The 22,614-nt window shown below is 42.5% G+C and overlaps 1 protein-coding gene across 5 annotated transcripts in view; it reads left to right on the plus strand.

Annotated features, from left to right (window-relative positions):
* Esr1 (estrogen receptor 1) overlaps positions 1–22,614 on the plus strand; it is a 364,727-nt gene that overhangs the window by 118,804 nt on the left and 223,309 nt on the right. For all 5 annotated transcript variants that reach the window (XM_055616067.1, XM_055616066.1, XM_055616068.1 and 2 more), the window contains one exon: positions 21,948–22,138. In XM_055616067.1, coding sequence (XP_055472042.1) covers positions 21,948–22,138 — 191 coding nt within the window. The remainder of the gene's footprint in view (positions 1–21,947; positions 22,139–22,614) is intronic.

Consider the following 22,614-nt stretch of genomic DNA (forward strand, 5'->3'; position numbering starts at 1 on the left):
AGTATGTATTTTGATAGTGATAAAGATAAGTAAAATGTTACAATATATAATGGAAGAAATCAAAGGACAGGGATTGATAAAGAAGCCTTGCTTGTCACTGTGAATGTCACTGAGCACTGAAGAAACAACTTTTTTTTTTTTTTTTTTGGTTGTCACAGGGTGGTTCTCTTATTTTTGCAGCACTATTAGATTTCATAAAATAGTGACCCAGAGAGCAAATCTCTGAAATTTTTCTAAAATAAGAAAATATTGCATAGGAAGAGGACGCACACATTCTTCTCCATGAGGCATTGATGAGCCGCCACCCTGGCCTTCACCTGTCTGTTTTATTTGTAGCACTTTGGGTTGGTTGGCCTACAGTTAGGGGACTTGAGCTTGGCTGTGGCCTGAGAGGGGGCTTGCTGCTCGAGAGGCTGCATTTGTGGAAGTTTAGGGGGAGCCCTTGGGCCCAATGGAGTTTGTGGACACATCAAGGTCATGGTCTGACCCCGTAACTGTCCTTGTGTAGTTTTCCATGTTGGTTCTCTGAAATCCTTTTGACAAAAACATAGAGCAAAGGAATGTGAGAGTTCCTAAGCCCTCTGCGATGGGTCCTTTGATTCCGCTCTGATACAAGGATGGTAAAGGGTTCCCAGAAACACATTCCAAGACGTTTCTGGGAAATAACATTGTCACAGGGCTGGTGGTGTGCCATCTGTGGTTCCCAGGTGTTCAGAAAACATGTGGCCTCAGCTCATAGCAGCCCGGGCCAGCGGCTAATAGATGAATAACTGGTCCCGGGTGTAGGCTGCATTTGAAGAAAACACAGGACATGGGGAAGATAGTGAAATCCAGGACCTCTTGTTGGGTTTGTTTATCGGCTTTGTAACGTTTTATAGCTTGGAGAAACTAACTACCAGGAAAATCAGAGAATTCTGGCCTAATAAAATGTTTGCTATGAGTGTCATGTATAAGAGAAATAAGGATAGGTAACATTAGTGTTAATTTTCCTCCAAGCAAGGTCAGACAGAATAGATGGAGTGGAAGGCGGGGACCCGTGCTCTTAAAGCAGAAGGCTTCCTGTTGCTTCTGATACCACTGTGTAGGTAATCTCAGCAGAAGATGCTGTCTAGAAATGGGAAGTTTTCAGACACAGAGACTGGCTAGGCTGGGGTGATCTGTGTTGAAGATCAGCAACACAGATGTTTCCAAAGGAGCAGGCCAGGCTTGTCCTCTGTCCAGCTTGCTCTCCAGGCTCCAGAAATCCTTGTTTTGTTAAGTTTTGTGGCTTCCTGGGCATCAGATGGGGTCCTTGCTCTTGTTGGAGAGCAATTGAAGTAAGCAGTCCTACTTACAGTGACTGTGTGTGTCCCCACTTCTCCAGTTGATATTGCCAAGTTTCCAGCTCGCTTCAACAGGTGGCTGACTCGGTTTCTTCATTCAGGAATCCAGTCACACTTATGGGCTGGTTACTGCATGTTAGGCAGTGCTTTAGGCCCTGCAGAGAGAAAATGAGAAGAAAGGATGATCTGAAGAAGCAAAGGAAAAGAGAAGGGTTTGGTAGGTTTGAAATAGTGTTAGCTTCTAGAACTCTACCAACAATGATTGAGATAGGGATTGAAAGAAAACAAGAGCTGAGATAGCAAACCCACAGTAACTGTGGCTCAGGGACCACAATACTGTCCAGGTCAGCAGGACTGGCTGGAAAGAGGCCTGGTGCACACACAGGATTCTGGAGAGACATGTGGATCAAGGGTGCCTCAAAATGAAGAGATTCCTCCACACTGCACAGCTCAGCCATCTCCCTGTGGCACAATCACAGAGCACAGTCACAGAGCAAGCATTCTCACACCTGTAGCTGGGTGCAAAGGGTGCTCGAAGATGTGGAGGCCAGGACTAGACATTCAAGGTTACACCCCATTGATTTTCCTAAGGTCTCTACCCGAATCAAGCTCAAAGGGGAAATAATGTTTCCTGCTGGCACGACAATAACAAGAACAGCCCTGGCGAGTTCTCGGAAGACATGGCGAAGCACTCCAGCGTCACAGGAGCTGTTTACAGGTAGTGTCGCCTGGAGTCACAGGAGCACAGACCACACACTCTATAGATGTACCAGTGAGTGACAGTTGGGTGGTGTGGAGGATACGCCTCCATGAAGGGGCAGCTGTTATGTAACCTGTTTGGGATTTGGAATTATAATTATCATCTCGACACCTTAGTCGGCCAAACGTGTTTTCCAGGACATCTCAACCTTTTCCCAGGACTTTCCAAACTACCTCTCCGCATCTTTAGAACAAGTTACTGAGCGCGTGACTTGGATCCCCTTCCCTCATTCTTCGTGTCATTCTTCCCTATAGTTTTATTTTCCTTTTCTCTCACCTCCTGTTAGTAAACGGGTCTGTGTGGGAGTCAGTCCTTGGAGCCGTTGCTAATGGAATGGTTCTTCCTGACGGTTACCTGTGCTGGCATGAGTTCTGGCCCCATCACTGTTGGAGGAGTGACGAGGAGACTTAGCTCCGGCCTTCTCCTCTCCTCCCGGCGTCTCTTATGCACTTTGTTACCCTTAGGAAAGAATTCTGAGAAATGGGCTGTACCCTCAAGGGGCTCGTTGAATAGATTCTAGCTGGCTGCAGCTGCTCCTGCTGATCTGAGCCAGCGGAGAGAATCACAGTCACACACATGTGCTGCCAGAAGGCGTTTAGGAAGCACAGTTGTAACCTCTCATTTTAAAGCTAAAGCCAGATGTAGGGAGGTTTGCTCCTGCCCCACCTCTGTTATCGGATAGATTTCTGTCTAGAACCTGACAGTTCTGACTTAGCCTCAAAGCTGTCGTCAGAACCCGCTGCCCTCTTTGCTCCATCCTGGTCTGTCACACTTGCAGCTGTGGAATCTCTAATGACATCAGGTTCCCAAATGATTTTTTGTAAGCAAAAATTCCTATTTGTAGTTCTGGCCCTGTTTGTGTGAACTTTTGTGATGACATGCTGATTTTCTCTCCGCGATGGGATTATAAATGAGATGATTTAAAGCTCACCCTGAAGAAGCAGGTGGGAGGCCAGTGCTTAGAAGGGGCTGTTTCGGGTCCTTAGTGTTGTGTGTTTGAATTCAGATGCCTGAGGACTCGGAGGGTTTGCCTTTACCAGGAGCCCGGATTTCTGGATTGTGTGATTTGCTCCAAGGCAGAGGCCCCTCTCTGCCTTTCCTGCCCCCTCCCCATTTTCCCTTTACTTTTTCTACCTGACCATTCCTGGCTGGTACATTGCTCCTCACTCTGTGCTGTGAATAGGTGAATGACTTTTTTTTTTTTTAAAATAATTCAGCATGTACGTAAGTGTATTCTTGTAACATATGTCACATTGCCTGTGGAAATTAGACTGGAAATCAGACTTTTTACTCTTTGAAAAGGAAGGTGTGGAGTCAAACTGCACTCCCTCTCTATTACTTTTCCTCTTTTGTGTCCTCTGCATGCCCTGATTCTTCCCTCCTCGGGCTCCTGGACCTCGCCATTCATTAGCGCTTGTAGCAGATTGGTGTGAGTGAGAAAGGACAGGTGATGAAACTCAAATTGGGTCATTTGGTTACACATTAGTAAGTGACAAAAGATAAAAAGGTATTGAGCAAATGGGATTTTTCAGGGAACTCAAGACCAGGCTACTCTTGTTTCCCATTAGTGTGGAAAATCAACACTTGCTCGTATTTTGGGGTGAAGACATTTTTCTTAAGTGAGTGGGAAAACCTCTTGACATTTCATAAAGAGCCTCGCTTTTGAATGGAGAATGCTAATGTTCCTTGTGCATAAAGAAGTTTGGAACTCTTACCTATGAGCTTTAATGATACACCATTTTCTATTTGCTTGTGAATTAAGAGAGCTATTTTTCAAACTGGGTGTAGTGTGGCATGATTGTTATTTGAACACTTAGGAAGCTGAGGCAGGAGGATTGCCAGAGACTTAAAGCCTTGGCTATATACTAAATACCAGACCATCCAGGGTTACACTGAAAAACCTCTTCTCAAAAATATGAAATAAAACTGAAACAAAATTATAGACCCTGAAATCCCATTTAAGGAAACACTGAAGCATTCATCAATCCCTCTTAGTTTACTAACTCCATTTTCATGGAACTCAATAGAGTTTTCAACCTTTGCTCTGGAAATTAAATTAACATTTTCTTCTCAAAATGTATTATTGGCCTTGCAACAAATAATTACAGGCAATTACTGATGGGATTTATGAGTCTATGGATGGGCTCCCAGGCAATGGCCTTGTTTCCAGATGTGAAATCTTTGCCTTTGGCTTGCAGTGCCTTTTGGGTGGAGAACTCAGGAATGGTGATTTGTGGAGGATCCTGGGCCTTGGGTTCACACTGTCTTGGTACTTAACTCCAAAGTTTACTGACTGCATGACTGACACGCAGTGTCGTCTCTGTGGCTGAGTTACCTTGCTTCAGAAGTAACTGTGGCTAGAATACTATTGTCATCCTGGTAGTTCTAAGAGGAATATGAGCTAAAGTAGTGATTGCCACACCGCCTGTGGAGTGTGAAAATCTCCTTGCCTACTGGATCAATTCACTTTGTCCTGTTAGACAAGGGAACAGTTGGGTTTACCAGAAGCTTAAGGAGTGGGTTGACCTGTGGGTGAAAGCAGGAATTTCAGGTACAACTTTTCTCTGGGGGATTTCATGGCACTGCCTTGAAGAGACTTTTATCATGAAGAGTATTTTTTGAAGAGACTTTTGTCCTTTTAGGGAAGAGTTTTTTTTTCTCCTGCTTTTGTTTACTAATTAAAAAACAGTAAGTACAGAGGAAAGGGGAGGACCTCCCCTATTAGTGGACTTCGGGAGGGGCAGGGAGGAGATGAGGGAGGGAGAGGAGGGCTGGGAGGCAATGAGGGAAGGGGCTATAGCTGGGATAAAGAGTGAATAAACCATAAACAATAAAAAATAAATTAATTAAAAACAATAAGTAAAAAATAAGTTAAATTCATTAAATGAATAATATGAGTCAAAAAATGGCTAAATATTAACTTTCCAGATAAACAGCGGAAACAGCTTTAGTCATTTCTAAAAGGACCTACTTTGTCAATCAGAAAATAATTTATAATTTACTTATTTCACAACACAACTATCACTTCTTCGGGAAGGTTTATAGACTTGACTCAGGACCCTTTTAATTTGAACTTATCTAAAATAAAGTTCAAGATTTTCTTTTCAAGACTCTTTTAGTTTAGACAGATTCCATTCCTATCCATCTCTTAAATAATATTTATTTACTTTCATGAAAAACAAAAAAGAGCATGGTGGCATATTCCTGTAATCCCAGTATTCAGGAGGATTGTCATATGTTGAATGCTAGCGTAGAACTACATCATAAAACCATGCCTCAAAAAAAAAAATTGTCAGACTCCATTTGCTCAACCATGTTTGTAGCAGCTTTATTTTTAATAGCCGGAATCTGGAAACAACCCAGCTGTCTCTCTGTTGAGGAATGGATACAGAAATTGTGGTACATTTACACAATGGAATACTACTCAGCAATTAAAAACAAGGAAATCATGGAATTTGCAGGCAAATGGTGGGAACTAGAAAAGATCATCCTTAGTGAGGTATTCCAGAAGCGGAAAAACACACAGGGTATATACTCACTCATAAGTGAATATTAGTCATATGATATAGGATAAACATACTAAAATCTATATTCCTAAAGAAGCTAAACAAGAAGGAGGACCCTAGGGAAGTTGTTCAATCCTCACTCAGAAAGCAAATGGGATAGACATTGGAAGCAGAAGAAAACGGAATAGGACAAGAGCCTACCACAGAGGGCCTCTGAAAGACTCTACCCAGGAGGGTATTAAAGCAGATGCTGAGACTCATAGCCAAACTTTCAGCAGAGTGCAGGGAATCTTATCAAAGAAAGACCTGGAAGGGACAGGAGCTTCACAAGGAGAGCAACAGAACCAAAAAATGTGGGCACAGGGGTCTTTTCTGAGACTGATACTCCAACTAAGGACCATGCATGGAAATAGCCTAAACCCCTTGCTAAGATGTAGCCCATGGCAGCTCATTGTCCAAGTGAGTACCCTAGTAAGGGGAACAGGAGCTGTTTCTGACATGAACTCAGTGGCCTGCTCTTTGATCACCTCCCCTGTGGGGAGTGCTGCTGTACCAGGCCACAGAGGAAGACCACACAGTCTTCCAGTCTTGATGAGACCTGACAGGCTAGGGTCAAATGGAGGGGGAGAAGGACTTCCCCTATCAGTGGACTGGGTGAGGATCAAGGAAGAAGAAGAAGAAGAGAAGAAGGAGGAAGGGTGGGATTGGGAGGGGATGAGAGAGGGGGCTACTGCTGGGATACAAAGTGAATAAACTGTAATGATAAAATAGATGTGATGCTAACCCGATCCCTTGCTTCTGACACCTGGTTACCTGGTTATGGTTTTTCATATTTAAAAAAAAAAAACTGTCTTAGAAGCAGACAGGAATCATGGTCTGGCTCCTGAGTCCAGATTATGGCCATAACCAGTCAGTTTTTGTTCAGCATTCAATAAACTTCCATCAATCTGAAAAACAACAACAACAACAACAAACCATGTCAGACTCTTTAAAAAAAAAGTTGCACATAGATTAGATATATACGCAAGGTATCTTCAAGTCCTTGGCAGAAATCACTTTTGGTTTGTACCCATCCATATGAATACTTAAGTCAAAGAGGAACACGAGAGACCACAATCAGATTGATTCACGTGGTGGCCACAAACAAGTGCCCATGCTTGGTTTCTCATTGCTTTCACACAGCGTTCTGTGGCAGCGATAGCCTTAACTGTGTCTCTGGTAAGTTGTTTTAATCTTTTTGAAGTACTGCATTCAGCAGATTTTTAATTGGTTATTTTCTACTGCAAAGAGATGCATGTGTGTGTCTTTTTTTTTTCTTTCATTTCTGTTGCTGTTGTGGTTTGAATAAAAATGGTCTCCACAGGCTTGTAGATTTGAATCCGTGGTCACCAGGGAGTGGCACTATTTAAAAGGATTAGAAGGAGTGGACTTGTTAGAGGAAGTGTGTCACTGGGAATGGGCCCATTGCAAGCCCAGAGTTTCTATCTTTCTTGCTACCTTTGGATCCTGATGTAGAACTCTCAGCTACTATGTCTGCCTGTGTACCACCATGCTTCCTGCTATGAAGATAACAGACTAAACCTCAAGTAAATGCTTTCCTTTATAAGAGTTGCCTTAGTCATGGTGTCTCTTCACAGCAATAGAACACTATGATAGTTGCTGTGACAAACCATGACAAAAAACACTATAGATGAGGAAAGAATTTATTTAGGTTACAATTCCAAGGCAGGAACTCAAGCAGCTAGGCACATCACATCTACAGTTGGGAGAAAAGAGAGAATAAACTTGGCCTTGTTTACCTGTGTGCTTGCTTGCACTGAGGTGCCTTTCTCCTTTCTTACATTGTTTAGGATCTCCTCACCCTGCTCCCCAGAGAATGGTGCTGCCCATAATGGGCTGGGTCTTATGTATTAGTTAACAATAATAATAATTTAGTTAAAAATGTTAGTTAACAGATCCCTCACAGATCTCTTCACAGGTCAACTTGACCTAGGTAATTTCTCATTAAAATTTTCTCCCAATTTGTGTCAAATTGGCAGTTAAAACAAATCAACAGAAGGTGTTAAAAATTGACAGGTGATAAAAACATATAGAAAATGGTACCTACATTCTTGGAAAGTTTGTAATCCATTTGGGAAAGCAAAACATACAATATAAAACACTTGCTCATTCCACAACCATCTGTTGAATGCCTGCTCTATATCTGTGGCATACAGACACCAGGAACCACAATGACTGTGGTGATGTCTCTTTTCTGGAGACTAACAGTGAACATACAGCTATGCTAACACGACAGAGATTCCAGAATCGCTGTGTATCAGCTGTTCTATCCAACCAGGGTAGTTACATTAGAAACCAATGACTGCTCTTACGGAAGCAGGAGTTTTCACTCAGGAGTATGCGTCTTTTGGTCAATATAGAAAGAAGTATGGACAGAGACTGCAATAGTCTCACTTGATGTTAAGAATGGTGATAACATAAAAGTAAGCCCCACATGAGGGGTGGGGCTGGAAAGGCACGTGGGTGATAGACTGTTATGGACTGAATGCTGAAGAGCTTGTACTAATTTTTTGGGCCAGTGGATTTTGATGTGAAGTCTTTGGGGGAGGATAGTCATGGACTTCAGAAAGATGGTGAACAATTAAGATTATAAGAGAAATCTGTACCTGTAAAAAAAGAGTAATTTCCTGGGCTCCACTATTCCAAGATGAAGAAGTCCTTGGTAGATGATGAGGGCACAGAAATGAAGCTAACATGGGAGAATCATTACTCTCGCGATTCCATGCAGGACAGATGTGTGATATAGACGTGCAGTGGACATGGGATTGGGAAGGTGTGAGAGGAGTCTCCCCATGACTCTGCATGCATTCAGGTTGCAAATCTTTATTTGTTATCTAACTGTGTGTCAGACACTAAGGAGAAGCTGTGGGTTAGCTAGTTAGCTACCTTTATCTTCCTCGATAAAGGTAATGACTATGGGATTAAAAAACATAATTAATAACCCTACCCTGTACATCAATCTGTGACTTATTTACACACCTGTTTGTTCAACACTTGTTTCTCTGTGTTAGCCTTTTCCCAAAGTACTAGGAGATATGAAGTCCATAATTCAAGGGGAAAAACATGATAAAATAATAGATGGGATGCTGAAAGTTCTGTCAAAGAAACAAACCTATGAAAGCACAGAAAATAAGAGAAATTCCTGTTTGAAGTGACAAGGGGTAAATACAGAAGGGTATTTACTAAGCATTTATTCAGGACCTATTATAGTCAGTTGGAATTGGAAATAAGACATGGTTTGTGTCATTTTGGAGTTTACTGTTTATGAGAGGAATGTACTTTTACCAGTTATCTTCAACTGTAGCATTGGAAACTGTGATGAATGCCATGAAGAGAAAGGGGAGAGAATTTTGAGTATACAGAGCATTGGGTAATGGCCTTGGCAAGGAAATATAAAGTTACTTTAGTAACATTCAAGTAAACTGTTTTCTAAAGAGTAAACACTTGTTGGTTCTTGTGTAAAAACATCTCTTCTAGAGAACAAGAGTTTCCATATTTAAAAAATGGCTAGGCTAGCAGAGAAGCTGAGTTTTGATAGCTGGTACCATTATTATGGTTGGAAACATAGCAGTGTTTGATTATACTGAGCTTCAAAAAATTTTTTTACTAATGAAAATCTTTTAATATTCTTTATTATGCACTACTTTTCTTAACTAAAAAGTCTATTTTAAAAGTATCTTGACTATATCATATTGTTGGTAGGACATCTCATGAAAATACTTATAAATCAATTGATATAATGAAAGTGCAACCAAATCAAGGCAGGTGGGTTTCCATTTTTTATTGGTGAATGATGCTGCTGCCTCCGCCTCCTTCTCCTTCTCCTCCTTCTTCCCATTCTTTGACCTATATTTTGCTTCTACCCACTTTTCTCTACCATGATTGTGTTCTTTCATCACTTGTATATGTTATAACTTCGATGCTTTGAAGATTTTGTTCGTTATTCAGTGAGAAAGGCTATTATAAAAAATAAGTTTTTTTTAAAAGCAATTTTGCTAAATAATTGATTTATCTTTTAACTACAGTAAAGGGCAAAAGACTTGGTTAGAGTGTGAAACTTCCATCCAGGAAGGGAGAATACAAAGCTATCTTGAGCATGCCAATGGTAAGAAGAATTAATTTTGGTTCTATGCAAATAAAGAAAATCAAGAAGGTATCTCTGAAGCTGAGAGAGCAAGAGAAGGATTGATGCTGATGTAGCTGACACGTTTCCTACCAAGGAAGTATGAGACTGAGAAGGCAAATCTGTGTGACAGGTACAGTGGACCAAAGCTGAGCAGTGATCAGCAGAAAGAGGTGCAACTAGGACCTGTCACACGGTTTCCATGTTGGGTTGAGTCTAATCATAAGTACCAAGATAAGCCCAGGTTGATGTCAACGTTCTATAGTCTGATTCTGATCTAAGATGTGGATGACTTCCAGTGATCCACCTCCCAGTGACCTTACTGTTTCTATTGCTGTGATAAAACACCATGGCCATAAATAACCTGGGGGAAGAAAGAGTTTCTTTCAGCTTTCAGTTCCATATCGCAATCCATCATGGAGGGAAAACAAGACAGGAACTCAAGCAGGGCAGAAACCTGGAGGTGGGAGATGATGCAGAGGCCATGGGATGCTGCTTACTGGCTTGCTCCTCATGGCTTGCTCAGTCTGCTTTCTTATAGCACCCAGGACCACCAGCCCAAGGGTGGCACCACTCACAATGGTCCAAACTCTCTCACATTAATCATCCACCAAGAAAATGCACCACAGTCTTGCTCACAGGCCAGTCTGGTGGGGACAGTTTCTCCATTAAGGTTCTCTTTTCCAAAATGACTCTGCTGGCTTGTGTCAAGCTGACATAAAATTAGCCAGTACACCTACTGTTGTGATCAAGTCTGGTGTACATGTTTTCCAGTGACCCATTGATATGATCAGGACTGATCTAAGGTGTAGACTTCTCCAAAGACTTACCACTGCTGTAGTCTCATCCTAACCAGCCACCATCATGATCATACTTGTTCCCGGATATAGATGCCTCTTAACGACCCAACATCATAATCAGTTCTGGTTTCAGATACAGACTCCCTACATTCTGCTTCTTTGAATTACAGATGATCAGGCCAAGTTCTCCTTCCCGAAGACATAGCTGTAAGTAGACCATTGTGCCTTATTGGTTTTGCCCTTGGGATATTCAAGCAACTTGAATAATACTACTGTAAGATGACATAGAAATGTGCAACCCGTGGGAAATTCTCCTCTATCCTTTCCTATGATCTAGCTGAAAGTTCATGACATTTCAAACATCTTTCTAGAACAAGGATGGGCTCAGTTAGAATAATGTTGTCTGCACTGTCTTCATCTTGGCTGGCACATTGCATTATTACAGTAAACAGTTCCTCCTCTTCTTCGACATGCCTTCTGCCTTTATAGCTGTGTTCATAGTTGAGCTTTTGGCAATCCAGGGTCATCTCAAAGTTAAGTCTAATAAGGGACACTTTGTGGACAACATATATTTCTTATAGTTCTCAAAATTTGTTTTATTTTTTACTGATACCTTAGACACAAATTTTGCATACTCCATTCATATTGTGAAAATGATTGCTTCACTGCGTCATTAACTGATTAATCTACTAACTCAATATTTACTGAGTCAGTAGTTGAGTTGAGATACTGCAAGGGAGATGGAATTGATTCAGCTGAAGGAATACCACAGCTCAGAGCAGAAGAGGTCAAAACAAACCTCTGAAGTTTGCAACAAGGAGAAGCTATTTGAAGGTTCTTATCATTAGCAATGGCTACAAGAGAGGAATTCATACCAAATGAAACCTTAAAAAAAATCCTGTAGTTTTCCCCTCACAGCCATCAAGATTACTACAAACAACAAGAGCAACAAGAAACTACAATCAAAATGTTGGCTAGAGAAAACAAAGTAGAAAATGATGGTTGTGCTTGGTAAAAATATAAGGTGGTGTAGCCATTATGGAAAACCTGATGACAAATACTTAATACATTATAATTACAGGGCCAGGAAAAAAGTACAGGGTTTGCTAAACAAGTTCAATACCCGCCACTCACATAAAACCCAGAACGGTGGCATGTGTTGTAAGCCCAGTGCTGAGGAGGTGCAGGCAGGTAGATCCCTGGGGCTTGCCTGGCAGTCAGCCTAGCCTAAAGGGCAAGTACCAAGTCTCAGTGAGAGGCTCTGTCTTTTTTAAAGTAATTAATTTATATTTATTAATTACAGTTTATTCACTTTGTATCCCAGCTGTAGCCCTCTCTCTTTTTCCCTCCCAATCTCACCATTTCTCCATCATCTCCTCCCATGACCCTTCCCCAGTCTACTGATAGGGGAAGTCCTCCTTCCCTTCTCTATGACCCTGGCCTATCAGGTCTCATCAGGACTGGCTGCCTTGTCTTCCTCTGTGGCCTGGTAAGGCTGATCTCTCCTCAGGGGGAGATGATCAAAGAGCCAGCCATTGAGATCATGTCAGAGACAGTCTCTGTTCCCATTACTAGGGAACACACTTGGACACTGAGCTGCCATGGACTACATCTGTGCAGGGGTTATAGGTTATCTCCATGTATGGTTCTTGGTTGGAGTATCAGTCTCAGAAAAAAAACCCTGTGTCCAGATTTTTTAGTTCTGTTGCTCTCCTTGTGGAACTCCTTGTTCCCTCCAGGTCTTTTTATCTCCCCCTTCTTTCATAACATTCCCTGCACTGTACCCAAAGTTTGGCTATGAGTCTCAGCATCTGCTTTGGTACCTTGCAGGGTAGAGTTTTTCAAAGGTCCTCTGTGGGTAGTTTCCTGTCCTGTTCCCTGTTTTCTCCTGCTTCCGATGTCTATCCCATTTGCCTTTCTGAAAGAAGACTGAGCATCTTACCCAGGTTCCTCCATCTTGATTAGCATCTTTAGGAGTAAAGATTTTAGTATGATTATCCTAAATTATATGTCTAATATCGACTTATAAGTGAGTATATACCATGTATGTCTTTCTTCTTCTGGGATACCTCACTCAGGATGATCTTTTCTAGTTCCCACCATTTGCCTGCAAATTCCATGATTTCCTTGTTTTTAATTGCTGAGTACTATTCTATTGTGTAAATGTACCACAATTTCTGCATTTGTTCCTCCATTGAGGGACATCTGGGTTGTTTTTGGATTCTGGCTATTATGAATAAAGCTGCTATAATCATGGTTGGGCAAATGTCCTTGTTCTATGCTTGAGCATATTTTGGATTTATGTCTAGGAGTGGTTAGCTAGATAGCACTATTCCTAGCTGGTAGCACTATTCCTATTTGTCTGAGGAAGTGCCAGATTGATTTCCAAAGTGGTTGTACAAGTTTACATTCCCACCAGCAATGGAGGAGGGTTGCCCTTTCTCCACATCCTCTCCAACATGTGTTGTCACTTGAGTTTTTGATCTTAGCCATTCTGATGGGTGTAAGGTGAAATCTCAGGGTTATTTTGATTTGCATTTTCCTGATGACTAAGAACATTGAGCATTTCTTTAAGTGTTTCTCTGTCATTCAGTATTCCTTTGTTTAGCTCTATACCCCATTTTTAATTGGGTTACTTGATTTGTTGCTGTTTAATTTCTTGAATTCTTTATGTATTCTGGATATTAGCCCTCTGTCAGATACAGGGTTGGTGAAGATCCTTTCCCAGTCTGTAGGCAGTCATATTGTTCTGACAACAGTGTCTTTTGCTTTACAGGGGCTTTTAAGTTTCATGAGGTCCCATTTATTGACTGTTGATCTTAGAGCCTGTGCTGGTGGTGTTCTGTTCAGGAAGTTGTCTCCTGTGCCAATGAGTTCAAGGCTCTTTCTGACTTTTTTTTTTTCTAAGAGGTTTAGTATGTCTGGTTTTATATTGCGGTCTTTCATCCACTTGGTCTTTAGTTTTGTGCAGGGTGATAAGTATGGATCTATTTGCATTTTTTACATGTAGACATCCAGTTAGACCAGCACCATTTGTTGAAGATGCTATCTTTTTTCCATTGTATGGTTTTGGCATCTTTGTAAAAAATCAGGTGTCCATAAGTGTGTGGGTTTATTTCTGGTTCTTCCATTCGATTCCATTTATCCACCAGCCGGTTTCTATGCCAGTACCATGCAGTTTTTATTACTGTTGCTCTATAGTACAGCTTGAGATCAGGGATGGAGATACCTGCAGAAGATCTTTTATTGTAGAGGATTGTTTTAGCGATTCTGGGTTTCTTGTTATTCCATATGAAGTTGAGAATTGTTCTTTCAATGTCTGTAAAAGATTGCCTTGGTAATTTGATGGAAATTGCATTGAATCTGTAGATTGCTTTTGGTAAGATGACAATTTTTACTATGTCAATCCTGCCAAGCCATGAGCATGGGATATCTTTTTATCTTCTGATATCTTCTTTTTTTTTTTTTTCAGGGAGTGGAAGTTTTTTTTCATGCAAGTCTTTGACTTGCTTGGTTAGAGTTATACCAAGGTACTTTATGTCCTCTGTGGCTATTGTGAAAGGTGTTGTTTCCCTAATTTTTTTTCTCAGCCCATTTGTTTTCTTTATATAAGAGGGTTACTGATTTTTTTGAGTTAGTTTTGTATCCAGCCACTTTGCTGAAGGTGTTTATCAGCTATAAGAGTTCCCTGGTAGAATTTTTGGGGTCACTCATGTATACTATTATATCATCTGCAAATAGTGATACTTTGACTTCTTCTTTTTTGAACTGAATCCCTTTGATCTCCTTTAATTGTCTTATTGATGTCCCTGATTTCAGTGGGATTGATTTAAGTTTCTCTTCGTTTAGTTTAATGTTGGCTATATGCATGCTGTATATTGTCTTTACTGTGTTTAGGTAAGTGCCTTGGATCCCTGGTCTCTCCAGGACTTTAAACATGAATGGGTGTTAGATTGTGTCAAATGCTTTTTCAGCATCTAAGGAGATTATCATGTGTTTTTTTTCTTTCAGTTTGTTTCTATGGTGGATCACATTGATAGATTTCCATATATTGAACCACCCCTACATACCCGGGATGAAGCCTACTTGGTCATAGTGGATGATGTCTTTGATGTGTTCTTGGATTTGGTTTACGAGTATTGAGTATTTTTGCATCAATTTTCATAAGGGAGATTGGCCTGAAATTCTCTTTCTTTTTTGGGTCTTTGTGAGGTCTAGGTACCAAGGTGTCTGTGGCTTCATAGGATGAGTTTGGTAGTGTTCCTTCTGTTTTTATTTTGTGGAATAGTTTGAAGAGTATTGGTGTTAGCTCTTCTCTGAATATCTGGTAGAATTCTGCATTGAAACCATCTGGCCCTGGGCTTTTTTGAGGCTCTGCCTTAATAGGCAAGATTGGTGTTTCCTGAGGAACTGCACCCAAGGCTGACCTTTGATTCTCACATGCATTTGCATACGTGTTTACTTATACTTGCTCCCACAAGTATGCACTAACATGTACACTCACATGTACATACCTTATAATTGGAATTATCTTAGGTTCTAGCAATTCTTATTATGAATATCTGAAAGAATGAAAATATGGGTCTTGAAATTTTTGTAAAGCTGTGTTTATACAACATTGTTCACAATAACTCAAAGGTAAAAATGATGCGAGCTTGAGCATGTGTGTGTGTGTGTGTGTGTGTGTGTGTGTGTGTGTAGCCAATAAATGAATGGTTAAACAATGTATGGTAAATAATGCAATGGGGCATTAGTCAGTCTGAAAAGGGAAGAAAGTTCTAGCCTAGCACAGCAGTGCACTCCTGTAATCTATTGGTTGAGAATGTAGGTTCATGAGTTAGGGGCCAGCCTGTGTGCCACAGTGAGTTTATGGCCGTTCTGCGTTATAGACCAAGACCCTAGCTCAAAACAACAAAACAACAAAAACAAAAACAATAGCAACAACTAATAAAACAAAAAGGGGAGTTGGGTGTAGTGGCATGTGCCTTTAATCTCAGCAATGAGAGGCAGAGGCCAATGGATCCCTGTGAGTTTGAGAGCTCCTGGTCCACAGAGTGAACTCACCATTCAGGACAGCCAGAGCTACACAGTGAGACCCTGCCTCTAAGAAGAAGAAAAATTTTAACACATGCTACCAAACGGATGGATCTGAAGGACATTTTGCTACATACAATATACCAGACCAAAATACACTGAGATACTGTATGCTTCCATTAGACACAGCTGCCTGGAGCTGTGGACCCCACTGACCCAGCAGGTAAAAGGATGGCTGAGAAGGGGAAAGTTGAAAGTTATTGCTTAATGTATGCGGTTCAGTTTTACGAGATGAAAAAATTCTAATGATTGATTGTATATCAACATGAATATATTTTACATCACTTAACGCTTGAAGTGCTTAACGTGGTAACTTTTGTAATGTGTGCTTTATTGCAGCTGAAAAGTAAAGTGCAGTGCAGTTGGTCTTTGAACTATGCAAGTGTTGAAGGCACGACCCCTTGTCAAGCTCCCCAGCCCCCTGTCTTTTTGCTCTCTTTTCCCTAAAAATTTAAGTCTTTCATTAACAAGTGCTTGTGGTTTGTTGATTTTGTTTTGAAAAAGAATGAGAGAGAGAAAGGAACCAAGTTGTAAACTTTTATTACACATTAAAAATGAAGTTTTCAGAAGATTCAATTTGAGCAAGAGATAAACAATTCAGAAGGCGAGAGAAAGACCAGGCTTAAAAATGAATGTTCGCTGTCACGACAGAGACATGTCTCTTCACGCGAGCAGCAAAGGCAGCGCACTGCACGGATGACGCAGACCATGGCGTCTGCGAACAGGCTCAAAGCCAGCCTGTAAGGTTCTCAGCTGTGGTCTTCTGTCTGTTGTCTGCCACCGGGACTGCAATCTCTTTTGCATTCCTTTCTGCTGGATGATGGGGAAGGGATGTCGGTGGAGATGGGCGGCAGACCTGTGTTCTTCCATGTTCCATGCAGCCTCAGGCTGGATGGGCTCTCAGCTATTGGACAGCCTGCTTTTGCAAACCCACTCTCCTGTTTTCTGGGTGACTGAGTGGTACCGCAATGAGGGGTGCTCCTGCCCCGGAGTCCCGTTCTGAGCTTTGCTTCCTCTTTCTTGATGCCCATCCTTAGGCTGCCTTTGACCAGTCAGAGGGCTTCTGCAGAATCATAGCCTGTAGTTCTATCTGCATTGACTCACTGGGGTATCCATCATTTCACCTCCCCAGGAGGATTTGAAACTCTGTCCCAGACCTGTGGTGTCTCTGCCTGCAAGAGGGTGGGAACCTCGGTCTGTGGAGGGTGGGTGTTGTTGGGCTAGGGCTTGGGAGTACTCTTTGAACCTCTCGTCTTTTCCTCATTTTCATTTTCTGGCCAATTTTGTTGGTAACTGCAGTCCGAACCCCTGAGGCAGGGATGGATGGTATCTGAAATGGGTTCAGCTGGCTCTGTAGTCACCGCCTGAACTGGACTCCATCAAGGCTTACTACTTCATGCCCCCCTTTCCTTCTGCGGTACAAATTCCGGTCTCTCCACCTTTGCCCCTCATGCTGCTTTCTGAATCTGAGTCTTTCTGGCAGTCTGGACCACAAACCATCTTCCTTTTTTGCCCTTCCTGTTGATGAACTATTGGGTAACAAATGCCTGAAGAGAGGTAACACATTGATCCCAGGAAAAAAGCCGCTAACAGACCAAAGAAATGGTTACATCAGTGTCTAATTTGGTGAACCAATAAGTTTTTTTAATTGGAGATACTCTTTATTGGGCTATCTGTAACTTCAATTCCAGGGGCCTCTGCTGCCTCTGGCCTCCACAGGTCCCTTCACTCATGTGTGCGCACATGGGCACGTGTGGGGTTTGGGCGGTGGGTTACTAACAAGATCTGGGCAGCTCCAAAGCAACTCCGCTGCCAGGAAGCCCACGCCAACATGGGTGAAACTCCCAAAGCTGCAGCCCGAGGGTTCTCCCCACAGTTCCCAGGCAGCTCCTCACTCTGACCCTCCCTTCCTCCCTCAGTTTGTCTGGTGTGTGTCCACCTCAACAGCTGTGTTCCTTTTTGTTGCTGGACAGGGACCCGCAAGAATTTTCACAGTTTGGCTTCCAACCCTGACTTAAGATGTTTTGTTACCTGCCGAGGCTCAGGAATCCCCTGCTCTCCAGGAGAAAGTGTTTCAGTTTAGAAGGAATGTTGCCATTAGGAAGAACCCAGACATGCTCACCCAAATCGCTTTGATGAAACCCAAACCCTGGTTGGGATGACCTTGACCCTCACGCCCCCGTTAGCGTTACAAGGGATGACCTCCACAGTTTACAGCCTCAGTTAGTTTTCTCCAGCTGTGGGTTGATGGATGCCTCAGCACTGTTCTTACTTGCAAGCCTTTCAGCTTCAGATGGTGCCATGTATGGTCTCCATTTCTGTGTTCACTCTTGATGCAGTTTAACTTGCTGCGAGAGTTGTGACATGTTAAGGTTTTTCTCAATTTCCACTACATTTCTAGGCTCTAGGTTCCTTTCGCAGCTACTTGTAAACAAAACAAAGCAACAACAACAAATTGCATCCAAAACCCCCTTGGTTCACAGGCCAAGTCTATTTGCTGTCTATAGATGGCTGGGGGATATTTAACCCCTTAGACCTCTTCTGCACGTCTGCTGTCCATTCAGTGGTCCACTCAGCAGACTTGTAGTGAATGCCCCCTGCCTGTCAGGCACTGGGCTAGCAGTGCAGCAGTTAAGAAGTCATGAGACTTGGTTAGAATCAGAGGACCGGAGCTTGATTCTCAGCTGCCGCCCACAGGGAGTGCTTGCAATTGCCTGTAACTGCAGCTCTAGGGCACGCTGATGCCTCTGGCCTCCGCAGACACCTGTGCTCATGGGTGTTCACATACACACGCACGCACATTAACAGTTCAAATAAATATACTGAGGAAGGGCACGAAGTTTGTCCAGTTTGCTCTTGTTCGCCATCCGCTCCCATCACCCAAGGCGTCAAGCTTCTAAACCTAGATATTCACAGCTGCTTCCTACTGGCTTGAACCATGCACCAGACATTAGTAAACAAACAGTAAAAAGATCTGGCACTGATAGGGGAGTTCAATAGCGTAATGCTGAAATGGAAAGGATGGGGAACAATATGAACATGAACTGGAAGCCCTGAGCCAGTGCTCTCTCAGGACCACTAAAAAGTAAAGAAACCCCGTCTGAGGCTGCCAACCTCGGAGCTAAGTTATTTAGAGTGGAAAAAGTTGGCCAACTCAGATGTACTCAAACCAAGGAGCTGACATTTCGTGAGTTTTATGGCCTATGTAGTTTATGAACCATTAAAATATTGTATACAATATTAATGAAGGAGAAGGGCAGGGAAGGGTTATGAAATCTGAGCTGAAAGGAAAGCTGGGGCTATGAGGAAGGACCAGTGAAAGTTCACACAGCTTTGCTATTTGGACATGGTGCGACTATGAAGCAGGAAGCAGGAGCTCCCTTAACCATGAAGTCCTGGGAGCTCTTTCCACATCTTAGCTGGCCTTGAAAGTCTCATAGGGACTCTCCAATCTATAATGTCTGTCAACATCTCTTCCATAACCATCTCTGAACATCGTTTTTTTTTTTTTTGTTTGCTTGTTTGTTTTTTCATTTAAATATATTGTTACAAAGCCAGGTGCTAGGAACCAGTTTCTTCCTTTGGATGTGTTGGCCATCAGGAATTGTAGACACTCACACAGTACCAGCCACTGCTCTAATGTCTAGAACTTGACATTAAAACTCTATTGCTGACCGCACCATATACTTCAGTCATAGGATGTGGAGAAGCAGGCTGGTACTGACCTAAGTGCTGGAAGTTGCTAGGCTAGCTACTGGATTAGAAAAATAATCCCCGGTATTACCCAGCTGTGAACCTTGAGAGCAACGATCATTACAAACCTGGTAAGATATGTCCATGGTGCAGTTGTGGTATAAACGTCCTTGGAGTAACAAAACACTTTCTCATTGAATTTAAGGCCTACTGTACAATAGGAAAACCACACCAGACACCATTCCTAAGACCAAGAACCCATGCTCTATGGGCTATATGGCATAGGGGATACTTTGCTAAAGGGACAAAGTATTAAATTCAGTCTTCAAGACTTATTGTTAAATTTGTAGATTAATAAATACTTCAACCCTCATCAGAGAAGCTTCTGTCTGTGGTATTTGACAATTGATACAGAACTGGTCAGTGTGCAGAGAATAAGAGACTGTGGAGTACCTACCCCTACGTGAGACTTTGGTATTATAGCCCCTCTCCAAAGGCTCATGGGTCATTTTGGAAGAGGGGCTGGAAAGATTGTCAGAGCCAAAGGCAATGAGTGGCACATATGAATTCATAACAGTTGTGACAGTATGCGTAAAATCAATCTAGACAAAAATTCCAGCATGGGAGGGTAGGAGAGCATGAAGTGCTACCTGTAGCTAAGGAGCTACAGGAAATTTATAACTGCTGAGGGAGGGAGAGTCAGTTAACCTTAAGGGAATGTCCCCTGGTTGGTTGCATGGTGGTTTAAATGAAAATGGCTCCCACAGGCTCATACGTTTGAATGCTTAGCCCCCAGCTAGCAGAACTGTTTGGGAAGGATTAGGAGGTCTGGCCTTGTTGGAAGGTTATGGCCTTGCTGGTATTCTCTCTCTCTGTGTGTCTATCTCTCCGCTTCTGTGTCTGCCTCTGCCTCCCTCCCTTTCTCCTCCCCCTGTTCCTGTTTGTGGATCAGATATGAGCTCTCAGCTACTGCTCCGGCACCAAGCCTGCCTGCCTGCTGCCTGCTGCTATGCTCCCTACCATGACGACCATGGACACTAATGCTCTGGAATCATGAGTCCCAGTAAATGTTTTCTTTTGTAAGGTTATAGTATCCCTTCACAGTAACAGACAAGTAATTAAGACAATTGCCCATACTCAAGAGGATGACACACATCCAACAGTACATGAGTAGTACAAGGAGGCTCAGTGGTTAAGGACACTGGCTGTTCTTCCAGAGAACCAGGCTCTGCACCAGGAAGCTCCACCTCCAGAGAACCCAATGCTTTCTGTCCTCCGTGTGTACCTTCACATACATGAACCACACACTCAAGCAATCAATAAAAAATAACCTCTATATTTTTGAGTGAAAACTTCATACCAGGCACTGTGTTGGGTTTGGGCTATGCACATCCAATTCTCTTACAACATATACATACATATGTATGTATATTGTCTGAACATGTCTTTAATGTCTTGGTCAACTCATTGTCAGCCCTTTCTTTTCAGGATCAGATGAGAAATATAAACCTACCATCCTTGATTTCATGTATTCATTCTCTGCAGGAGACTATTCCCTTGCTAGTCTCTTTTCTTCCAAAGACCTGTTTGGGAGTCTTCTTAGATTTTTAAAGCTACTTTCTTGTTTCTTCTATCCCAGTCTTCATATAAGTTCACACAATGGCCTTTCTATGTCCTCACTTCCTCACTCTTTCCACTCTTTGACTATGGGGTTTTGGAAGGCGTGGGTATCCCTCCCCCTCCTGAAAATGCTTTGCTCAAGCCCAAATTCATACTGGCAGTTCTTTTATTGGATTTCTCTACCCCATTTGACATTTTGAAAACAAACTTCTTCTGTAAAGTGTTCTTAAAGCTTTTTCCTTCCCAATTTTCTTGGTTCCCCTCGAGCTCAGCTGTCTTACTTTGCATTTTCAGCTTCGTTCTTAGGCCTTTCTCCTTCTACAAAGGCTGTAAAGATTGGGGATCCATCTGTGCTCCCCAGCTCTTCACATGCCACATGTTTGAATATTGAAACACCACATCTTCAAATTGTAGTGTCAAGTTGTAAAAATGGTCCTCCAGGGTTACCTGATAACAATATCACAAGAATTCGAATTGTTACTGTTTTCTATGCGCAGTTGCCATGGGTCATCATTTCATCTGTGTTCCAAATGGTCCAGCTGCTTCAGGCTTTGTCTCCATTTCCTAAAGACCTTTCTTATGGTCTAGAATGGGAATGAGACTGGTCTTTCTTGGCTCTGAATTAATTGTGCATCTTTGAGAAAATGAAGTTTGTTAGAAAGCTGTTAACTCCATTTTGTTGTCTTAAGGGCAACCTGTGCTGGGGCATGCAATCCATTTCTTAAACAGGTTTGTATAAAACCATTTCTCTCCAAGATTAATATAGCATGCAAGCACCCTTTGCCACAGGAGTCAGCAAGAGACACTGGGAGATCAGCATATATTATGAATCATTATTTCAAAATGTCAGAATAAAGTGGGTCAGCTACACCCCCCCCCCCGGGCTCCTCCCTTTTAGGGGAGAATACAAAGCTTGCTTCTCAGATGTTAATGGATTCACTGTTTTTTTTTTCTCCTATCCCCCCCCAGGTCCAATTCGGATAATCGTCGCCAGAGCGGCCGAGAGAGACTGTCCAGTAACAGTGAGAAGGGAAGCATGACCGTGGAGTCGGCCAAGGAGACCCGCTACTGTGCAGTGTGCAATGACTATGCCTCTGGCTACCATTATGGGGTCTGGTCCTGTGAAGGCTGCAAGGCTTTCTTCAAGAGGAGTATTCAAGGTAACAGTGTGCTGTCTAATATCCGCTCTGCTTATGACCCTAAGAGACGAGAGCAAGAAAGGAGGACAAAGTCTTCGCACAAAGCTCGTTGCATAAAACATGAATATCGAGTCAGTCTCTCTGTTCTTGGTAGAAACCTGGAGGAGAGATTCCCGGAAGGGGTGGCCGTGCCAGAGAAGCTGGGTCTTCTGCCTCCTGGCAAGACGCAGACAGCTCTGAGCAACTTCACCAGAAGAGCTGGTGTAGCTGTGTCTCTGGTGTTCAGAGAAACGTCTCTGGCTAGCTTCAGGGACAGCAGGCATACATTCTTATTCTAAGTCACATGATGTGGTGTGTTATTGTCCGCACAGAATCATCTCTCTGCCTTGGTCTTGTCCAGGTAAATACTCTGTTCTGATCTTTGCTCCAGTCCGATTCTGTTTCAAATTGTTCTTCTTCTTCTTCTTCTTCTTCTTCTTCTTCTTCTTCTTCTTCTT

The sequence above is a fragment of the Psammomys obesus genome, unplaced genomic scaffold (assembly GCF_907164565.1).
Source record: "Psammomys obesus unplaced genomic scaffold, mPsaObe1.curated_primary_1811, whole genome shotgun sequence".
Lineage (NCBI taxonomy): Eukaryota > Metazoa > Chordata > Mammalia > Rodentia > Muridae > Psammomys > Psammomys obesus.